At 35.5% G+C, this 20,639-nt stretch overlaps 2 protein-coding genes across 4 annotated transcripts; one reads left to right on the forward strand and one right to left on the reverse strand.

The window, feature by feature from the left end:
• LOC109819993 (kinesin-like protein KIN-7F) lies at positions 364 to 6,144 on the reverse strand. 3 transcript variants are annotated; one of them, XM_020386022.1, is made up of 14 exons: positions 5,931 to 6,144; positions 5,161 to 5,383; positions 4,494 to 4,583; positions 4,296 to 4,396; positions 4,097 to 4,210; positions 3,920 to 4,001; positions 3,766 to 3,833; positions 3,614 to 3,679; positions 3,399 to 3,523; positions 2,940 to 3,273; positions 2,736 to 2,840; positions 1,772 to 2,662; positions 1,037 to 1,359; positions 364 to 878 (listed from the first exon to the last, which is right to left on the reverse strand). In XM_020386022.1, the coding sequence occupies exons 2-14, from the start codon at positions 5,363 to 5,365 to the stop codon at positions 560 to 562; spliced, it is 2,823 nt and encodes a 940-aa protein (XP_020241611.1). In that variant the 5' UTR covers positions 5,366 to 5,383; positions 5,931 to 6,144; the 3' UTR covers positions 364 to 559. The 3 variants fall into 3 exon arrangements, with proteins under 3 accessions (XP_020241611.1, XP_020241610.1, XP_020241612.1); XM_020386021.1 differs by having other exon boundaries at positions 1,037 to 1,365; positions 5,931 to 6,142; XM_020386023.1 differs by lacking the exons at positions 5,161 to 5,383; positions 5,931 to 6,144 and adding an exon at positions 4,783 to 4,804 and having other exon boundaries at positions 1,037 to 1,365.
• Positions 8,081 to 19,272, forward strand: LOC109820198 (NADH dehydrogenase [ubiquinone] 1 beta subcomplex subunit 9). The gene is made up of 5 exons (XM_020386303.1): positions 8,081 to 8,296; positions 9,158 to 9,199; positions 10,822 to 10,903; positions 12,457 to 12,512; positions 19,018 to 19,272. Exons 1-5 carry the CDS (start codon positions 8,165 to 8,167, stop codon positions 19,060 to 19,062), a joined length of 357 nt encoding a protein of 118 aa, XP_020241892.1. The 5' UTR covers positions 8,081 to 8,164; the 3' UTR covers positions 19,063 to 19,272.

The raw sequence follows: 20,639 nt of genomic DNA on the forward strand, positions 1-20,639 counted from the left end.
GTAGGAGGAACTCATGGCGAGAGGAGGTGAGAGAAAATACTGAGGGAGGTGCCGTAGGCTATAGGAGGCGGTCATAATATGCTGAAAATCACGGGAGGCGGTAGGATGCAGTGATTGTGGGTCAGGTTTAATTTTAAAAAACTAAACCTTCATCTGCTTTTAAATAGCGGTCAAGAAACGAATTTTGTCCGCAATCACCTGCTACTCACTTCTATAGGACGCAATTGGCTGCTTTTGTGAGCGGAAAACATATATTCCATACTATGTCACTGCTATTGGGTGATAGCGTAGCGGGATGAGACCGTTAACAGTTAACACTATTAGCACCGGTATTGAGGCCCTATCTACCGCTATTCATAACAGTGATAACAACTTTATACCATATCACGTTAATACCAGTTAAGTTACAATACATACCATATCTACATTGAGGATGCATCAGAACAAATGAATCACAACAAATGATCAAATAAATACAAGAAATGTCATTAGTTAAAACTCAAAGCCATGGATGGATGGAGTTCTCTTCTCATATTATTGAACACCACCACCTTCTTGGTCATAGGTGGGAAGATGTCCCATACTTCCAGTTGAAAGATTTCCGAGAAGATAGCTGAGGTGTGAAACTTAGTGCAAACATCTCCTTGGGCACTAGGCCTGGCTCTAAGAATCCAAAGAGTTTGGCCACAAGCATGGCACTTTCTCTCACATGATCCATGTTCTTAGTTTCAGTCCATACTCTATGAGCCAGTTTCATCCTTCTTTGCTTGGAGTCCAATGCAATACCCCACTTGTTATAGAGACTCTCTCTTTCAGCCACTGGCAACCGATTCATTAACCTCGATAACTTCTCTCTCTCCCGACGAAGCTTCTTCAAACTGCAACCAAAAAGAAATATGGTGTATTAAAAACTGACTATTTGTCTATTCAATAAAACTGAACAATCCATGATATGAAACTTTGCATTTATCACTAATAGAGCATAGGCATGATTTTCAATAATAAGGTGATTTTGATAATAAGAACAAGGCTATACGTCAAGTCATGGACATTATCGTCTGCTGTGGTTTTATTAAGATCTCCTTGAGAGGAAGAGCTTCTTATAAAGGATAGCCTCCTGTGTTCTACTTCCATGTAAGTAGAGTCTGTTGGATCTCCTTTGATAAGAAGGAAGAAGTAACTCCTGTGGACCAAGGAGACATTGCATTCATGCCACAACTCCACAATTTCTTGTTGCTTCTTCAGGAATTCCATTTTCCATCGGGAGGGTGATTCTGGGGATCTCAATGCTGGTTTAAGACATACATCCTTTATGGTTATCTTCATTTCAGAGTCTCCGTTGGCAGTATACTTCGTTTCCTGAAACTGAGGAAGCTATATTAGTTTCACAAATGAATGGCTACAGGACAGAGTGCACTAGTGGGGAAAAGGAACACTTAACTACAACAGTTTGCAACAATTCACGCATTACACACCCGCGCGCACAGACACTTCAATTGCCAATGTTAGGGGAAACATTTTTTATTATACGCCTAGAAAGAGAAAACAAAACACTGCTTTTGTTGTGGATTTGTATATATAGACAAATTTGTCAAAGCTTTGTTGACGTGTTATTCTTGTTTAAACGTACGGATGAGACTTAGAGATGTAGAAAGTCCAAATAAAACTTGAGGTTGGAATAGACTATCAAAACGATTAGATAAACTATCACACATATTTGTAATGCAAATAATTCCTATAACAGAAATCAATTTCCATGAGCTTATCTCACCTGGTCAGCAGCAAATTCTTTCTGATTCTGAATGTGGATCATTTCCTCCAGCTGACCAACGGAATTAGAGATTCTGGTAATGCTTCCATCATGAGAAGTCTTGGCATTCTGTTGTTCAAGAACATAACTGGAAGGACTTAGTTCAGAATGTTTCTCCTCTTCAGCACCATAGTTGATTGCAAAAATTCTCTTATTCAGCCCTCCAAGCCCTGCAGGGATACCTTTCAAGATGTAATTAAGTGGCGTGATTTTGTCTTCTTCCACATCTTCAAACCAAGGGGAAGATGCAGTCTCCATCAAGGTTCCCCTGCAGCTTCTACTCCTAATAAGTACTGGGCGTCTAGAGATACTTGAATCTCTTGCTGGAGGCGGTAATCGTGTGGGTTCATGTCTCAAGCCTGTCTGTCCTTTCGATTTTTCTGTGAGCAATTGTGATGATTCATTTTTCAGGTCTTCCTCTCCTTTAGTTCTTGGTTCACGATCAAAATGCCCTTTTGTAGTAATAGTCAAAGGTAGCAGACTGTCAATTTCCTCATTCAGCAAGAGATCGAAATCTTCAATTTTATTCAAGCATGGCTCAATCATCTCGATATCACGGACTTTCTTAAAGTGGTCCTCATAATCTAGAGATGTTAATGAAGAAGTCTCTTCCTGCTCTGATAAAGTAGGAGCACTTGTTGAGTGATACAGAGGCGAGTGTGCATGCTGCTCCTCTGGTTTCCCATAATTCTGCAGATTGTACTTGGTACAATCACCGAGCACCGGAGATTCATCACACATCTCAATGGCACACTCTGGAATTTGGTAAACAGCACCTGACATATTAGATATTGATAATTTATGTTTATGTGAGTTTGATACGTGATGCATTGAAGATTGGCTGAGTTCCTCCTGAAACAAGGATCACTTTTTAAGTTAGAGAATGTGAAATCTTCTTTACAACTAAAAATGAAAAGCATAATACCCATTGTTCTGAAGGTTGATCATCCCCTACGGTTCTGAGCAAATCTTCAAGTCGAGATTGAGCAAGATCTCGTTGTTTCATCAGCTCCTTCATCTCTTTCTCCATCTAGGAAATATTGACAAATCATAAAGACAATTATAAACAAATCTTGTAAAAATTTTCCTGCTCATATATAGTTAGATTAGACGATTGTAGTTTCGATACCTTTTTTATCTGGGCCTCTTTCTCCTTTAATACATCAGAGTCACTGGTTATAGAGGCTGTCCCCATGTATCTCAGTTCATTTTCCAGTCGAGCAAGTTCTTTGCGCAAATGCCTCACTAACGCCTTATCAGACATTACCACATTAACACGTGCACTGGTAACCACTTCTTTAGCACAACTTGCAAATTGAAGGGTATTCCTTGACTGCTCAATGTGGCTTCGGGCAGGGCTCATTGTGCAAATTATGGCAGTTCTCGCATTTCCTCCTAATGATGATTGCAGTATGCGTGTCAGCTTCGAATCTCTATATGGAACATGCCCATTTCTTCCCTTGCTGCATCCAAAACACACAAAATTGCCTTCAATGTTGTCAAAATCAATAAAATAAGAAGTACATAGCTGATGCAGAAATCCAGTAAAAGGTAACAAATGGAGTTACTGAAAATTGTTGGCGTCAACCTTAGCTTGCGGATAACCGTTCCCAGAGTAAGCAAACTTCGATTAATATGACAACCTTCTTTCAACCTTGAACCAGCAGTGTGTGCCTGAGATGCACGCTCGCTGCCAGCCAGATCAACAAAGTTCTGCATCCCAAATGATAAATTCAGTCTTATACATTTCTGGTTAACACGAGTAGTAGAATCTAAAGATTGATCCATTAAAGGAATTCTTACGACGGTGGCTGTAAGTGTGCTGAAATTGTCCCTACTAGAGATTTTTCTTGCTGAACTTTCAATACTCTGTACAATCCATCCAAAAACAGAAAATAAATAATCTTTCATGTTTTTCAACAATAATTATTAACCTGAGAAATGTGAGGGCCAACCAGTCTGAGTATTTGATGAGATCTGGAGCTCATCTCATTTAAGGAGGTCTCTCCTATCTGTCGTTGAGCTACAAGCCATGCATAGTGTAAGATGAATATACAAATATTAATATGAAGAGGCTACATTATCACTATAATTATAATAGCTTTACACCTTCACAAAAAGAAAGAAGCTCCCTAAGATGTCCTTGATCCCTTAGTGTTTCCTCTGTAAGCTTCTCCACAACTGTCCCTTTCTATTAAAACAAGAAGGTAAACACGATAAAGGTCATATAACGTCCATTGAGCATAACATTGTGCATGCAGATCAAATGATGAGTAGGCATCTCACCTCAGGATCATCGAGAAGCCTAAGTTGTCCACTATCTGGGTTGAGCAGATCCTTGACAGCTTCATTGTAGATCTCGATTGCTGAGAATTTCAAAACAAATTCTCTTTCTGGATGCTGCAAAGGAAAGAAGGTAGACATGTTTAACTAATGCAAAATGTATGATATATCCATTTCAATGGATAGTCATGAACTGAAGTACCTTGTTAATATAGTCATAGATTTCTGACACGCTATACTCTGTTATTCCAGTCATCGTGTATGTCTTTCCACTGCTTGTTTGTCCGTAGGCAAATATACTAGCTGCAGAATAAGTAAATCTCATATTATATGTTGGGTAACATCCTAGTGCGAGCTGAACAAAGAGAGAATCAGGAAAGAACAGGGAAGATGAACTTACAGTTAATGCCGCTGACGACTGAAAGAGCAACTTCCTTGGCTCCCTCTTCATAAACTTGTTTGGTGCTGCTATCAGACCCGAATACTCTGTCTATCAACCATAGAAAGAACAAAGGAGACTTTATGAGTACGAAAAAACATGCATAGAAAATAAGATGTTCCAGGTTTGCACCCTATTAACTCCTTTTCTTATCACCCTTTTTTGTTACTATATATGTAGTTCTACAAATACTATAAAACAGTACTGGAACGTTATCAGCATGCCTAGTATTTCCAAGTTACAGGCTTACTGGAGGAAGTCTTCTGTTTAGAGAAAAAGATACAAGACGTTCAGTTGGTTCGAAGTGTTCAGCATTTTATCTGAATTTTCAAGGAAAAGCTCAATTCAAGATCAGCTCTGCATTTATCCCCAGTTGTTGCGGAGGGAGTAAAAAGGTTACACAGGAATGGTGACCATATTTGTTAATATAATAATGCCTTCATTAATTTGCAGTCGTGAGAATAGAAATCAGGATGGGCAAATTCGCAAAACGCAGCAGACTTCTGAAACAAACCGATATTTACTACCAAATTATTATACCATAAAGAACTGACGTATGGATTGAGGGGGCAAAAGGAGACGTTGGTTTCTTGCAGGAAATCCAAAAGGCGATTGAATAGTAACTCACCAAACGTGTGGGCGCTAGGCGACATTGCTCCCGGAATAGTATTCTTGAAGATGATGGTGTTGTTACTGATGCATTCCCAGTCCGACGCATCGTTTCTCTCGACCTCCCTCTCGTTCAGCGGTCGGAGCCTCACCGATACCAATATTCTCTCCTCATTCCCACCTCCCCCGACGCTTGCCACGTCATCTCCGGCAACTGAACCCATCTCCTAATTAATTCCTCTCTACGCCACAAAAACAAAACAAAACAAAAACAAACCCATACACTTATTAAATACCCAATCAAAGCAGACGAACTATTAAAAACCCCATCATTATAAATACCCATTTTACTCTAATTAAAAAAAAACCAATATAAAAGTAGGGGTGAGGAGGAGTAGCTGTAATTGTTAGGGTGGTGGAGGTCGTTGGGGGATGGGTACTTAACAACATTCTACCGTAAAAAAAGTTACGATTTTGATTATCACAGCGTTTGCTCTGTCCACAGCCTTATGATTGTGTACAAAGTAAAGGGACGCCAAGTCTTTCAATTCAATTCTTTACAAGTAACAAGTCAAAGCACCGCCCAATAGTTTGGAATTTTCTTCCAGCCTTATCATGGCCCAACAGCCCCCCACCCACATTTTTTCCGCCATTTTCTTATCAATAATTTCACATGGGGGGTTGAAGTACACGGAGCTAGAATGAGTTGGAAGTTCTTATTAGCTTCGAGAGGGAGAGGGAGAGGGAGAGGGGGAGATTAACGGAGAGAGAGAGAGAGGGAGAATGTACCTATGTATTTACCACCGATATTGCAATTCCACCAAATTAAGTTTCTCTCTGTACGTTAGAGAAGATGAAGAGATGGGTCTTTAGGCATTTGAGAAATAAATAAATAAATAAAGAGAATTAAAAAGAAAGAAAGAAATGATTTGCTTTTAGCAGAGAAAAGAAAAAAAAAGGAGGAAGGAGGTGGAGAACAAGAGAGGAGAGGGGGAGAAAGAAAGAGGAATGGAGGAATGGCCTCTCCTCTCTCTCTCTCTCTCTAACAAAAAAAAAAAAAAAAAACCGCTTCCCTTTCCTTTCCTGGAAAAAAAAAAAAAAAAAAAACAACCGCTTCCCTTTCCTTTCCTGGCTCTTCTCTCTCTCTCCCTCCGGCCTTGTTTGAGATTTTTGTTAGTTATCTTGACAGTTGTTCGTAATATTTTTATTTTTTTATTTGTTAGAATTAGAAAATGCGCTGGGAAAATGAAATTTAGAGCGTTAGGCTTAAAAGTTGATTAAAGCACTAATCCACCCTCATAATAACGTTTTTTTTTTCAAATAAAGGCCCTGCTTAACCGGTGAGAAGTTTACACATCCCACATTCCTTTTCTATTTCTGGTGGCCACACAAAGCCTCAATCTCACCGTAACTTAAAAAAGCTTAAATTTGGTTTTATTATTATTATTTTGGATCTTTTTGCAATAAAAGTGCAATTGGTGGTGGATAAACCTCCACGAAATTTTGAGGAAAATAAAATCTAGGTTATTTAGAAGTATAATTAAGATAGATGTAAGTCGATGTTATCTCTCTAAATTTACTGTATGAGGGATCGATCGCAAATGAATAATTATACGACAAATATCTATAGTATTATGAAATTTTTTTTTGATGACTTGTTCAAGTGCTTTTGATGTGTTTAGTACCAATTTTTGAGATCTCAATTTATAAGATATTTAAGCCCGCGACTACAAATTCGTATGATTTGTTTGTTTTTCCCATCTATAGGTATTTGTTCGATTAATTACTTTTATCAAAATTTTAGGGACAAAACGGGAGCCTTTTTTTTCTTTTATTAACAGGACACAGAATCTGCTAATCACGCGGTTAGTGTTTGAGAAAAGAGGGGACATCCATTATTTTTTTCCGCACGTTGCGTTGGCCCCCACTTCCCTTTTGACCCGAAAAACGTTGGCCGCTGGCTTTTAACCATCTCATGGCAAAATCTTCAACTCAATCATATTAAAAAAAAAAAGAAAAAAGAATGCGATTATTACTTTTTTATTTATGGATACTTGTCCGAGAATAAATGCTTTTTTAAGCATTATTACGAGACAGAATTCTAAAAGTGTTTAATAAGTAGTTAATTCAAAGGTGTGTTAATTAGAAGTGTTAACTAAGGAAGCAGGAGATAATCTTCGGAAGATTATGATGAGGTTTAGGGAGCATTTAATTGCCAAGAGCAGTGGAAGCACCAGCTTAATTGTTTGCATTAAAATTATGGAACAATGATCCATATATAGCACGTTCCTAACAATCTAGACGCACCCGGTAACTCAATTCTTGCATTATTATAGCATTAATTATGAATAACATAAGGTATTGGCGGGTGATTTTGTATTAGCAATTTTTTTCTCTGCGGCATCTTCTCGGGGTAAGAAAAAAAAAGGAAAAAAAAAGGCGGTAAGTAGTTTGGACAATGTCTACATATAAAAATAACATCTACGTACTTACTATTATGTTTGCAGGATCTTCAACGATGCATATTTGCCCTGTTCCTAAAATAGGCCGTGATTTATGTCTCTATATTTAACTTTTTATTAGACTTCATCTAATAATTCACTTCTGATGAATTTCACTACTATCTCTACATCTTTGGTGTTATAATTAAATAGAAAGGTTGCGTTTATCGAGCACCTCGCAACGTTAACGTTTGTAGCAAGAGAAAGAGGTTTCTTATATAAAATAAAAATAGTCACCGTTTTTGCTAACCAAGTGGATATGTTGGAGCTCGTTCAGTGTTAACTAAACGAGGTCAGGCCCGCCCAGTGTTATTTAAGCCCAAGCTCACGTCCTTTTTCTGATGGATAAAAGTACATGTTTTGGCCTTTTAAAAAGGGGGTTTCGATTTGGGCTGGACATCAGCCCACAAATTAAGAATAGGTGAAGCCGGTCCAATGAAAGCCCAAAGCCTCCGGCAGGCAGAATCTGGAGAGAAGGGGCGGAGGGCGAGAGAGAGAGAGAGAGAGAGAGAGAGAGAGGCGATGAGCTTTCTAGGCAACGCGGGGTATTTGGCTCGAAGGGCGGCGCAAAAGGAGAGGGTACGGATCTTATACCGGAGAGCCCTCAAAGACACCCTCAACTGGGCCGTCCACCGCCACCTCTTCTATCAAGATGTATTCTTTTCTCTTCCCTCTCCTCTTTTTTTTTTAATTTAAATTTTTTTTTTTTTACATCTGAATCTTGTTGATTCTCTACTTAATCCCTAATTTCCCCCTCTTTTCATAGATGGTGATAGCATGTCTTCCTATTCAGTCAAAACTAGGGTTTGTAGCGAATTGATACAAGCGCCCAAATTAACCCTAACTATTATTATTATTATTATTACTATGTGATTCCGAGATGTATCTTTTTTTTTTATTATTGATTTATCAGAATCTCATCTGCCCTGTTTTCCAAAAAGAAAAGGTCACCAGGACTGGGGAGCGCCCTAGGTTATTTTTCGCCAAGTAATGGAGCAAATCCTCCATGTCGACTGAAGTTTAGATCTTAATCATCCGTGTGTGACATTCAAGTGATCTTCACATTCCCATTAATTTCGTGTTTTTTGCTCAGTCTCTTAAATAAACTCGTCTCTTTCTTTTTCCTGATACCGAGGTAGCGATACGTTACTTCTACACTGTATTGATTTTTCTATTTCCTTCCAAAATTTTGAGCCCTTCTGGATCTTTTACTTCATTTTTTAGTGAAAATTTACCTGTTTTTTATAGTCCCCAAAGCATTACAGAAACATCACAAAGGGAAAAAAGCTCGTAAAGCACAAGAAATGTTGCTTTACAAGAAATGTTGCGGGACACCAGCTGATGCATGATTTACCACCATGTCATGCCCGTATTTTAGGGCATAATGTTACTATTTTCGTCTTTAAAAAAATGCATTGAAACATCATTTAGCTAAGGTTTCTTAATGTCTCAAGAGCACTTACTTTCTCACTGGAGATGAAAGTTCTAGCTCACACGCTTTTCTTTTTCTTTCAGGCATCAGAGCTAAGAGAAAAGTTTGATGCCAATAAGCATGTGGTATGTGGTGTTTTTCTTTTCGAAATTTTAACTTTGTTCTCCATGTTAAAACTTTGTTGACGCCTTGTTTGATTATTTCTAACCGCTCAAAATTATTTGCTTTCGTATTCGTTACACGGAAAGCTTAAGCTGATTCCCTTTTATTTGGTAGAATGCTTACTTGGTTGGATTATGACTATTACCATTTCCTAATTAGTCTTGATACATAACCCTGTGTGTTACCTGTTCAACTAAATTATATACGTGATTAGAATATGCTCCTGGCATCCTTTGAGGTCATAAATGTTAAGGTGGAATATTTTTAAACATATACCATGTACTTATATGTACTTCAACTGTATATTTCTTCTCATATTAGTCAATTTCTTAAGAAACGACAAATATCTTATGGTTCAGTAACATATGCAGGAAAATCGATAGCTATTATCTACGGTGTGAACTTTTTGGTCAATGCACCTTAATTAAGATACACGTAGTGTACATATGATGTGGTTCCTATCTTATGATAAGTCATCGAGACTTATAAAAGGATTTGGAGTACATTTAGAGACACTTTTTAGGTTTAACTATGGGTTGCAAGTTTCAAAGTGGTTATAGTCTTTTATCAATGACAGCATCAAAGCCCAAGATCCCTATTAGTTGGCAGAATTGTACAAAGTACAAACTTGTTCACATGTCCAATTTTCTTTCTCCACCCATTACTGGAAAAACATAAATTCCAATTTCAAAATATATAATTCGGATTTTTAGCATTATAAACCCTAGAAATAGAGAAGTAGTTTGGGGGAACAAAGTGCCAATGCCATAACTTTTATTCAGTACAAGTGTGCAACTCACCATAGGAAATGAGAAATGAAGAGGGATGAACATGACATGCATATGGTGTGTCTTCCCTGTCACAAATGGATTTGATGTTAAAAACATATGAAAAGAAGGCATTGTATACAGGAAGTGAACTCCTAGATAGATGCTGATCAGTTCTTTGAATTTGAACGAAGACAACGTAGCACTACCCAAAATGAAAAATGAAGAGAAGAGATATACCTATTAATTTTTGAGTATTTTTAATGGTTCATTTGTTATTTATAATTTTCAAATAGTCGTTAGGTTTTTATGGTTATGCCAATTATCAAGAGGATCTTGATGCTTTGATGCAGTTGGACAGAACGAATGGAAAAGGAGTTTGTGGATAAGGAAAAAGATAAAGAATAAAAAAGGTAGATTTTATTTGTGTGCTAGGCTAAGATGTCTGAGGTCCGTCTAGCATAGTCATTGTAGGTTTGTTGACTAAAAGCATAAATAAATAAGTTTCTCACCAATAAAAATTAAGTTGTATTACCAACTGTTTTTTCTTAAGGCTGGTAATTTAATTATACTCAGATTGACTGACGTTTTCATTAAAGAAAGGTATACCTAGAATGACTAATGTAGTCTCTACTATAACAACGGGAGAGGACATATGCATGCCCAGCATCTCAGCTGTCTTTTCCTAAAGAACCTGCACCTTCATGGCGTGTGCCCATAATCAAGTGTCTTTAATTGCAAAACAAATCAATGGATCTTTGAAAGGTCAACATTGTGGCATTTTTTTTATATTATTTTGATATCTGGTGAATTTGCAGGAGGATTTAGACACTATTGACAAGCTCATTGATGAGGCAGAAGCACATTTTGAGAAGTGGAGGCACCCTGACCCTTATATTGGTAATTACTTCTGAGAAGCTCAAGAAGAGGAATTAGTTATAATATCCTTCTTTGTTGATGATTGCTTTTAGTCTGTTAATATTCCAAAATTATACAATGCATGTTGAATATTCTTACTTTTTCTGTTTCACTTTTTTTTCTGGGTAATCAACAGTTTGTATTTGCACACAGAACTTATAATTTAAACTACTTATAGTTCAGAGTTTATATCTTTTACTCAGACATTGCAAATTTTAAGTTCTCTAGTTCCATAATTTTACATTCCCTATGAAATTGAGATGCCCTCTTCTAGACTTCTTTACTCATCGATACCAGTTGTGTACTTTGTTTTACAATTCGGTTCGTAATCTCTCCCAGCATTATTAATTTTCCTTTAGAAGGCTCTTTTGTCACCCTTTATACAATTCAGCTGGTGTCTGTTTTCCTGTATAGAGCGCCATTTTTAGGCTTGGTAATTAACTTGTAATATATTGACCATATATGATACATGTTTATCTATGTAAATGAAGTAGGATAACATCTGTGACCAAACAACTGCTGTCATACATAAACCTACTTGATCCACATCATTCATACATGAACTGTACGTACTAAATTATTTGTAGATAAAACGTATGTAGTTTCTATACCTGTTAACCATGCATCCGTGCCTAGAGAACAAACTTATGTAGTTTGCAGAATTTTTTTTGCCGTTTTCTTCCGTCTTCTTTGGTTTGTACAAAGTTGTTAACAGTTATTATGAAATTAACTTGCATGTCATGTGAATCTCTGGGAGAGAATAATTGAACAAAGACTAGGTGAAAGGAGAAAATTGTTCTGAAAGCCAACCTTAGGCTAAGATCTGCAACAAATTCACATATTAACTTAGTGAAAAGATATTAAGAGTAGAAAAGAGATCTACATAGTTTTATTCATTTGTTTTTCAAAAAGGTTGCAGTGAGGTCATTCAGGAGAGTACTTTGGTGGGTTCTAGGCAAAATTGCAGAGTAACTAGGTTAATACAATTAATGAAGTGCATGATAAAGGACTGACTGGCATGAGAAATTGTTGGAGAGCACGTAAGTTACATTAGGTCGGCATTAAGTTCTTCTGATGCTGCAATATTATGGATGAATTGAGAAGGCATCTACAGGATATGGTCCTAATGCTTATGTCCTGTGCTAACAATGTTTATAAGGCTTGAAAATGGTAATTTCTGAAATAGAAATGTTGAGCCATATGATCCAAAGATCAGAGTTGCTGTAGCCTGTAGATAATAGAATAAAAAAATTACTTGTAACAAATGATTACGAAGAGAAAGGAGGGTATAGTTCAGGATGGTATAAAAGAATACTGAAGAACAATCATTTTCTTACTTAAGAAGATATTCATCATGACAAGAGATCGAAGCAGGCTAGGACCTATTCCTGACTCAACAATAATAGCTTCTTTCATAATCAAAATGCTATCGTTAATTGCAGATGTCAGGCTAACATCTTACTAAAGCCTTTTATATTTGATAACAAACCTTAGAAACTGTTGTGTGATGTTCTTATATTTCTCTTAACCTACAGTTCCTTGGGCTCCTGGTGGCTCCAAATTCACACGAAACCCACCACCACCATCTGGGGTAAGATATTTTACTTACAAGTGATTTTTCCATTTATTACTTCTCTTTTGGGAAAATCTTTTTCATCCTTGTTTTATAAATGTTCATCTACAGATTAGTTCCTGTATAGCTTCTGGTTTGCTTAGATATAACTGATTAGAATTAGTATTCTAGATTACATCTCTAAATGCATCATATTTGCTGGGTACTCTTACATTAATAACATGGAAAAAGAAGTTCTCAACTTTAAATTAAAGCGCTGTCATTTAGTTAACATTAAAGTTATAAGACACCTGACCTGCACATATTGATATTGAAGTGAAAAATATGGTAGATTGATAACAGAGTGCTACCATTTATCCTTGATCAGCAGTGAGTTTAAATGAACCATAGAAGGTTAAGTACTTGTCATATGTGATTCAATACTCGCATTTTCGATATGTTGAATAGGGATCACCTCGTGGTCATTGCTAAATCAATGTTTGTTTCTAACCCCACTTATGATGTTTCATATGAATTTGCATTTGAATTCAACCCCCCTATCATTATAAGAAAGCTTAGTAGTTGTCATGTCCTGTCCTGTATTATCCACTTGTCCTGTATTATAGTCCAAAATCATGGGGTTATACCCATGAAAATCGTGAATTTTAAAGAAAAAATTAATTACCATTTTGTTAAAACTACTAAAAATGGACAAAAATTATGGGATATAGCCAGTGTTTTAAAAATAGGCTGATTTTAGCGATTATCGCCAATATATAGGGTTTGGGTCATGGCCGATACGATTTCTAAAAAAATTTATCTCATATCATTTTTGGCCGATTTGTCCTGATAAATCGGTGTAAATTCGATAAAGCGGTTGACTTCTCATGGGTTAAAAATACGCCCGATTTTCTACAATTTATATTCTAAGTGAATTGGTTCGGGTTTGGAGGCAAAACCCTCTTTTTTCCATGCCCAATCCGCATCCACTAAACGAAAACCGAGCTATCCTATTCTACTTCATATCTGCTCATCATGTAACCCTAATTCTCTCTGCCTCTATTGTTCTCTCTCTCAAATCGTTAACAAATTTTACATTCGAATACCTTTGTCAACGACCTCTCTCGATATTTCATTAAATGTGTTTAGATTATATTTTACGACATTATATTATATATGCTTACCACCCGATATGACGTTCCTATGTTTACTATTTATCTCAATATATCACCGATAACCGGGATCCGATATGAATTTCGGACATATGATATATTTCGGATAACCGATATTTAAAACCTTTGATATAGCCCATGAAAAGGGTGAATTTTCATGCACATATATTTGCCATTAGGTCGAAACTAACAAAATTTGACAAAAACCGTGGGTTAATGCAGATTTTGCAAATTTTGAAGTACAAGACTTGATTGTCGTTCGGTTAAAACGAGTGAAATTTTGACAAAACTCACGTGGTTTATCCAATGAAAATTTGAAATTTTACAGGAAAAAAGTATAGAAATAATTGAAAAAACGCAGGTTATATAGCATATAGAAATGTGATTTTTAAGTATTCATACTTAATTGTCACTAATTTGAAACAATGTTGAAAAAAGCTCTACTTTTGGCCGTGTAAGCGGTTTGTAAAGCAGAAGTGGCGCTTCACCGTTCTGCTTTTGTCAAAAGCGGCCAATGAAAGTGGACATGGTGCTTTCTGTTTGAAAACGCGTTAGAAAGCTTGTGAAAGCGCTGAAAAGCACTTTAAAAAACAAATTCAAGTTTATATTATATTTGAATCGAAATTAGACTTATTTTCTTAAGTAAAACCTTTCGCTCCTCTCTCTCCGCTTTTGCGACTCGAGACGAAAATAAACCCTAACCCTAACTCCTGCTCTAGCCACCTTGTCCACTACCTTTGGCCAACTCTGCGGCCTCCCAACACAAATTTGCATCCAGATTCACCTTCAAAATTTTCTCTAGCAAGCTTCGTCTTCATCGTTACCGTCATAATCGTGCCATAGGGTCGAGATGAAAAAAATTGACAAATGTCGTGGGCTATAGCCTATAAAAATGCAATTTTTAAAGTACACATTGTTACTTCTCACTAGTTTGAAATGAACAAAAATGGACAAGTTGTGAGTTATAATCATGAAAATCGCAAATTTTGATGCACAATTAATTTTTATTAGTGAGAAATGAATGATAAATGACCAGAATCATGGTTTAGCTCATGAAAATTTTGGATTTTGAAGTGTGCATGATTAAATGTCATTCTGGTCGGAAAAAATAGACAAAACTTGTGAATTATAAACCATAAAAATCACAAAATTTGAAGTATTGTATAATTAATTTTAGTTTGGTCAAAAAAATAAAAATAAAAATAAATTGTGGGATATAGTCTACAAATCTCGATTTTTAAAGTACACATTTAATTACCATTAGATTGAAATGAAGGAAATAGACAAAATTGTGGATTAGAATCTATGAAAATTGGGAATTTCAAAGTAGCATAAGTAATTGCGATAGGGTCGAAGGAGACGAAAATTGTCAAATTTTGTAGTTATAATCCATCAAAATTGTGAATTTTGGCATGCATACTTATTTGTCATTGTGTCGAAACTAATGAAAATTGACAAAAATTAAGGGTTATATAGCCTATGAAATCATGAATTTTGATAAAAACTTAATTGTTATTTGGATTGAAATGAACAAAAGTAGTGCAAAATTGTGGTTTATAACAGGGAAAACCACAAACTTTTAAGACATTTAATTGTCTTTTGGCTGCAATAGAGGGAAGTGGACAAAGTTGTGGGTTATAGCAAATGAAAATCCTGAATTGTTAAACATGCATATTTATTTTCCATTTGATTGCAACAAATGAAAATTTGATAAAACTTAGCAGGAAAAATGTTACGCTTTATGGTCGAAACGAATAAAAATTGACAGCAGTTGAGTTATAGCCTCTAAGAATGCATAATTAATTATTGTTTGTTTGAAACCAACAAAATATTGTGGGTTATAACCATGAAAATAACAAATTTTGAAACACACCATTGGTAAGAAATGATCAAGAAATGACAAATCGTTAGTCCATGAAAATTTAGGATTTTAAACTATTGAAAATGGTCATATAGATCGAACCAAGAAAAAATTGGACAAAAATCGTGAATTGTAGACCATGAAAATTGATAATTTTAAAGTATGTATAATGAATCTCAATTTGGTTGAAACAAATGAAAATTAAAATAAATTGTAGGATATAGCCTACAGAAATTCGAATTTTGAATTACTCATTCTTAATTGCCATTAGTTTGAAACAAAGGAAATGGAAAATCATGGGTTAAAACCCATGAATATTGGGAATTTAAAGTATGTCTAAGTAATTGCGATAGAGTTGAAGCAAACAAAAATGAACAAATTTTTTCAGGTTATAATCTATTAAAATTATGGATTTTAGCATGCATACTTATTTGTTAGTGGGTCGAAACTCACAAAAAATAGACAAAAATTATAGGTTATATCGCTAATGAAAATTGCGAATTTTGAAAGAAAAAGTTAATTACCACTTGGATCGAAACGAATAAAGGTAGTGCAAAATCGTGGGTTATAACTATTGAAAATCACCAACTTTGACGGCAAAACTTAATTGTCTTTCGGTCACAACAAATAGAAATGCAGAAAACTATAGGTTATAGCGAATGAAAATCCTGAATTGTTAAACATGCATATTTATTTTTCATTAGAGCGAAATGAGTGAAAACTTGACAACTAGCATGTTATAACCAATGAAAATTGTGAATTTTGCATGAAAAATGTTATTTGCCATGGGGTTAAGAAGTGGACAAATATTGACAAAAAATTGTGGGTTATATCCTCTAAAAATACGACTTAAGTACTCAGAATTAATTGCCATTAGTTTGAAACGAACAAGATTTTATTTATTTTTGTTTGTTGTGGCCGAATGGTAGTTAAGTTTTTTCGTCAAAGTTCATGATTTTCATGGGTTATTCATGGGTTATAACCCACAATTTTTGTAGTATTTTTTTTTTTCATTTTTGAACCAAAGGACAATTAAATTTTTTTCTTAAAAATTCGCGATTTTCATGGGCTACACAACCTATGAGTTTAAACAATTTTCAATAGTTTCGACCTAATGATAAATAAGTATGCATGTTAAACTTCATAATTTTAATACATTATGGCCTAAAAATTGTCTGTTATCGTCTGCTCTGGCCGTATGGTAATTAATCATGCATTCTATAAAATTCTCAATTTTTATGGGTTCTGACCCACAATTTTTTCCTGTTTTCTATGTTTCAAACTAATGTTAATTAATTATGCATACTTCTAACATTGAGTTTCTATTAACTATGTCCCATGATTTATGCTAATTTTTTGCTTGTTTTAACCAAATGGAAACTAATCATACATACTTCAAAATCCACGATTTTCTTAAGCTATAATCCTCAATTATCATCCTTTTTTTTGCTTTTGTCCAGAAGGAAATCAATAATGCGAACTTTAAAATTTATGATTATCACAGTTTATAATTCATGTTTTTTGTCCATTTTTATTTGTTTCGACCTGGTGACAATTAATCACGTGTACTTCAAAATTCTAAACTTTGCTTATTTCTCAAGATTTCCATTCTTTATTGTTCATTTCTTCCCAATTCCAATTAACTGTATGTGCTTGAAAATTTGCGATTTTCATTGTCATAACCGCAATTTGTCGCCAACAAAAATTGAGAATTTCGAAGCATGCACAGTTTATTGCCATTAGGGCGAAACGAATGAAAATGGATAGAAACCAGGAACTATAATCGATGAAAATCACAAATTTTATGGTATATGCATAATTGTGTTGGGTCAAAATGAACGAATTGAACAAAAGTTTTGGATTGTTGCATAAAAAATTATGAATTTTGAAGTATACTTGTTAATTTTTGTTTGGTTGAAATATTTAAAAATTGACAAAAATCGTAAGTTAGAACCCATGAAACTTGACACCTAAGTAATAGGCATTGGGTCACAATAGACGAACATGGTAAAAAATTGTTGGTTATAGCTTATAAAAATTGTGAATTTTGAAGCACACATGATGATTTGTCATTGGGTTGAAACTAATGAAAATTGATGAAAATAATGGGTTATATTGCCTATGAAAATCATGATTTTTGTAGAAATACTTAATTGTCATTCGGTTGAAATGAATAAAAATAGTGGGTAATAGGCTTATATCCTATGAAAATTATAAATTTTAAAGTATACAATATTAATTATCATTGGGTAAAACTGGAAGATAATGGCAAAAAATCATGTTATAGGTGATGATGATCGCAAAATTTGAAGTGCGCATAATTAATTGCTATTTGGTAGAAATGGCTAAAATCTTAGATTCTAATTCATGAAAATTGCGAGTTTTGAAGTACGGATAATTAATTTTCATTTGGTCGAAATGTATGAAAATTATCAAAAATCTTGAGTTATGTCCCATAAAAACTTGTTTTTTGAAGTACACATAATTAAGTGTCATTAGTTTGAATGGAATGGATATGCACAAAAAACGCGTGTTAGAGTGCATGTAAATTGTGAAGTTTGAGGTATGCGTAAGTGATTGATTGACATTGGGTCAAAACAGACAAATGGTCAAAGTTCGTGGTTTATAGCTCATGAAAATCATGAAATTTGATGCATGCTCACTTATTTCTCATTAGGTTGAAACTAACGAAACTTGACGACAATCATGTGTTGTAGCCCATGATAATTGTGACTTTCAAAGGAAAATAATTAATTGTCATTGGGTCGAAATGAACGAAAATATTGTAAAAGCATAGGTTCTAACACATGATCTTCGCGAAATTTTCAAGAAAGAGAAGTTAATTGTTATTGAGTCAAAACTAACAAATTTGGAAAAAGAAATCGTGGGTTATAGTATATGAAAATTATAAATTTTTAAGCACACATTTATTTGCTATTAGGTTTAAACAAATGAAAATTGACAAAAACAGTGGGCTATAAAAAAAATTCTGAATTTTGAAGGATAAGAGATAGCTTCCACTGTGTCAAAATGAAAGAAAAAAAGGACAAAAAATATGGATTATAAGTTTATAACCTCATGAAAATCACAATTTTTTATGTATATGCACAGTTACTGTCATTAGGTAGAGATGAACTTTAATGGACAAAATTTGTGGTTATGGAAAAGCCCGTGAAAATTGGTAATTATGAAGTTTAATTGTCACTGGGTTGAAACGAATGAAAAGGGTTAAAAATCGTGAATTACCCCATGAAAATCGCGAATTTGAAGTACACACAATTAATTACTACTGGGAAGAGGACTTAAAATTTGAACTTGAATCTGTGGTTCTGTATAAGTGAGCGTGTGTCTGTACACACACACACACATCACTCATAAGAAAGTTTTTGTTAGAGCAAACAATTACAAGAAACAAATCTTATTCATTGCCAGATTGTTGTTACTGCTTCGTATCATTCATATAAAGTTTTAATAATATCACCTTACATTATGAGGTAAAATTTTGGTGCAGATTGAGATCGTTTATGATTACGGCAAAGAAGAAGCTGAAGCCTAGAGGTGTTCTTTACGAATAAAATTGCAACAAGTCTGTGATTCTTAGGTTATCCTGTTTGTTGTAGTTTCAGACGAAAGTTGGTGTTATGAATAAATCAGTACTTGCTCAGATCATTTGATTTTCCATCAGTGCATCTTTGTTCAAGACACCGTAAACTTGCATTTGATTTATGTGCAACAACAATGAATGAAACCATATTGCTTTCCATAATGCCTGGCCATCTTCCAGCTGAATGTTAACAAAAGCAACCTTTCAAATTGTAGAGATTATCTCAGATTTTGAGGTTCAAATTACTATATGCCATGGTCGTATTAGAGTGGAAACATATCCATTGTGCATATAAACACATCAAGATCAAGACTCATACAGTCATACGCAGAAACATATGCAAAATAAGATAGCCGTAAGATAGCTGGGCGACGCATTGTGCATATAAAGACTGGGCGATGCGTTGTGCATATAAACACATCAAGATCACGGCTCATGCGGTCATACGCATGGGCTAAATCACTCAACCAACATGGTCACAACATCCGAGCTTAGCTAAGCGCTGCCATTTATCTGCACTTCAGCTGCAAGGCGACCATGGAGGCTTATCGACCTTGGAGAAGATGGCCTGCCTTTCTTCTAGCAGCTTTGCGATTTTTCAGTTCAGATATCGACCTAGCTCAGCATTATGAACAATTGTGGCTGCAAGTGTAGCGATTGCTGGTGCTAGGTTCGAATGTTGAGCCTTTAGTTGTGCAAGGCATTTAATGATTAATAGTTTTTTTTTTTTTTTTTTTTTTTAAATTTAATGATTAATAGTTTTTTTTTTTTTTTTTTGTTTGAAGGAATTTAATGGTTACATGTTGAGTGAGAGATTGAATCGGGAAGCAGTGAACGCTGGGCTATTGTTGTATTTCATTAGGTATCTCCGCTTGATTCTCACATCCCCGGAGCACCCTTTCCTCTTCGTTGATAAGGGCACATGACACTACCAAGTATGAAAGCACACGTGTATCACTCTGTTTGAACGCTAAATGAGACTTTCAGGCTCCATAATTCATTAGTAAGTTGGACAATAATTTTTTTTTGCCTTTTCGCCCCCCTATTCCTATCCAGAATGCCGTGGGCATTAATTACATCATAACGTAGTCTGGAACGTAGGCACAAGCTTATTATTACACGTGTACGAACGAAAACCCCAACAAGTTTCAATTGTGACAACTATATGCCAAACTGAACCTTGATAATTGACCTATGGACTGAAACAGTCAACCATCATGGATAAGGCAGCCTCAGAGCAGAGCCTTGGCGGTGGCCGGTGCTTGAGCATCAAGGCCTGACTCAGGTGAACGGGGTGCCCGATACCACTGCCAGCAGAATGCTCCTCAAGTAGGCTACTATTCGTTGGCCTTGATTTGGTCGACGTCGACGAGAAGATGGCCTGACCTTTTTCTCGCAGCTTCGCAAACTCGGCAGCGCACATATCAACCAAGCTGGACATCGCTAACAACAACAGAGGGCGGGTAATAAGAGAACCGTGAATAAGAGTAGTTTCTGCGTTTTATGCTGGATTGATGCAGAGGTGCGTG

This window comes from Asparagus officinalis, chromosome 8 (genome assembly GCF_001876935.1).
Source record: "Asparagus officinalis chromosome 8, Aspof.V1, whole genome shotgun sequence".
In the NCBI taxonomy this organism is placed as follows: Eukaryota; Viridiplantae; Streptophyta; class Magnoliopsida; order Asparagales; family Asparagaceae; genus Asparagus; species Asparagus officinalis.

Coding starts and splice junctions, on each gene's coding strand:
- LOC109819993 (XM_020386021.1), bottom strand. CDS start 5,365: ATGGGTTCAGTTGCCGGAGATGACGTGGCAAGCGTCGGGGGAGGTGGG. Junction 4,397..4,493: donor AGTCGTCAGCGGCATTAACT/GTAAGTTCATCT, acceptor CTTATTCTGCAG/CTAGTATATTTGCCTACGGA. Junction 3,524..3,613: donor GCACACTTACAGCCACCGTC/GTAAGAATTCCT, acceptor TTTGGGATGCAG/AACTTTGTTGATCTGGCTGG.
- LOC109820198 (XM_020386303.1), top strand. CDS start 8,165: ATGAGCTTTCTAGGCAACGCGGGGTATTTGGCTCGAAGGGCGGCGCAA. Junction 8,297..9,157: donor GCCACCTCTTCTATCAAGAT/GTATTCTTTTCT, acceptor TTTTTCTTTCAG/GCATCAGAGCTAAGAGAAAA. Junction 12,513..19,017: donor ACCCACCACCACCATCTGGG/GTAAGATATTTT, acceptor ATTTTGGTGCAG/ATTGAGATCGTTTATGATTA.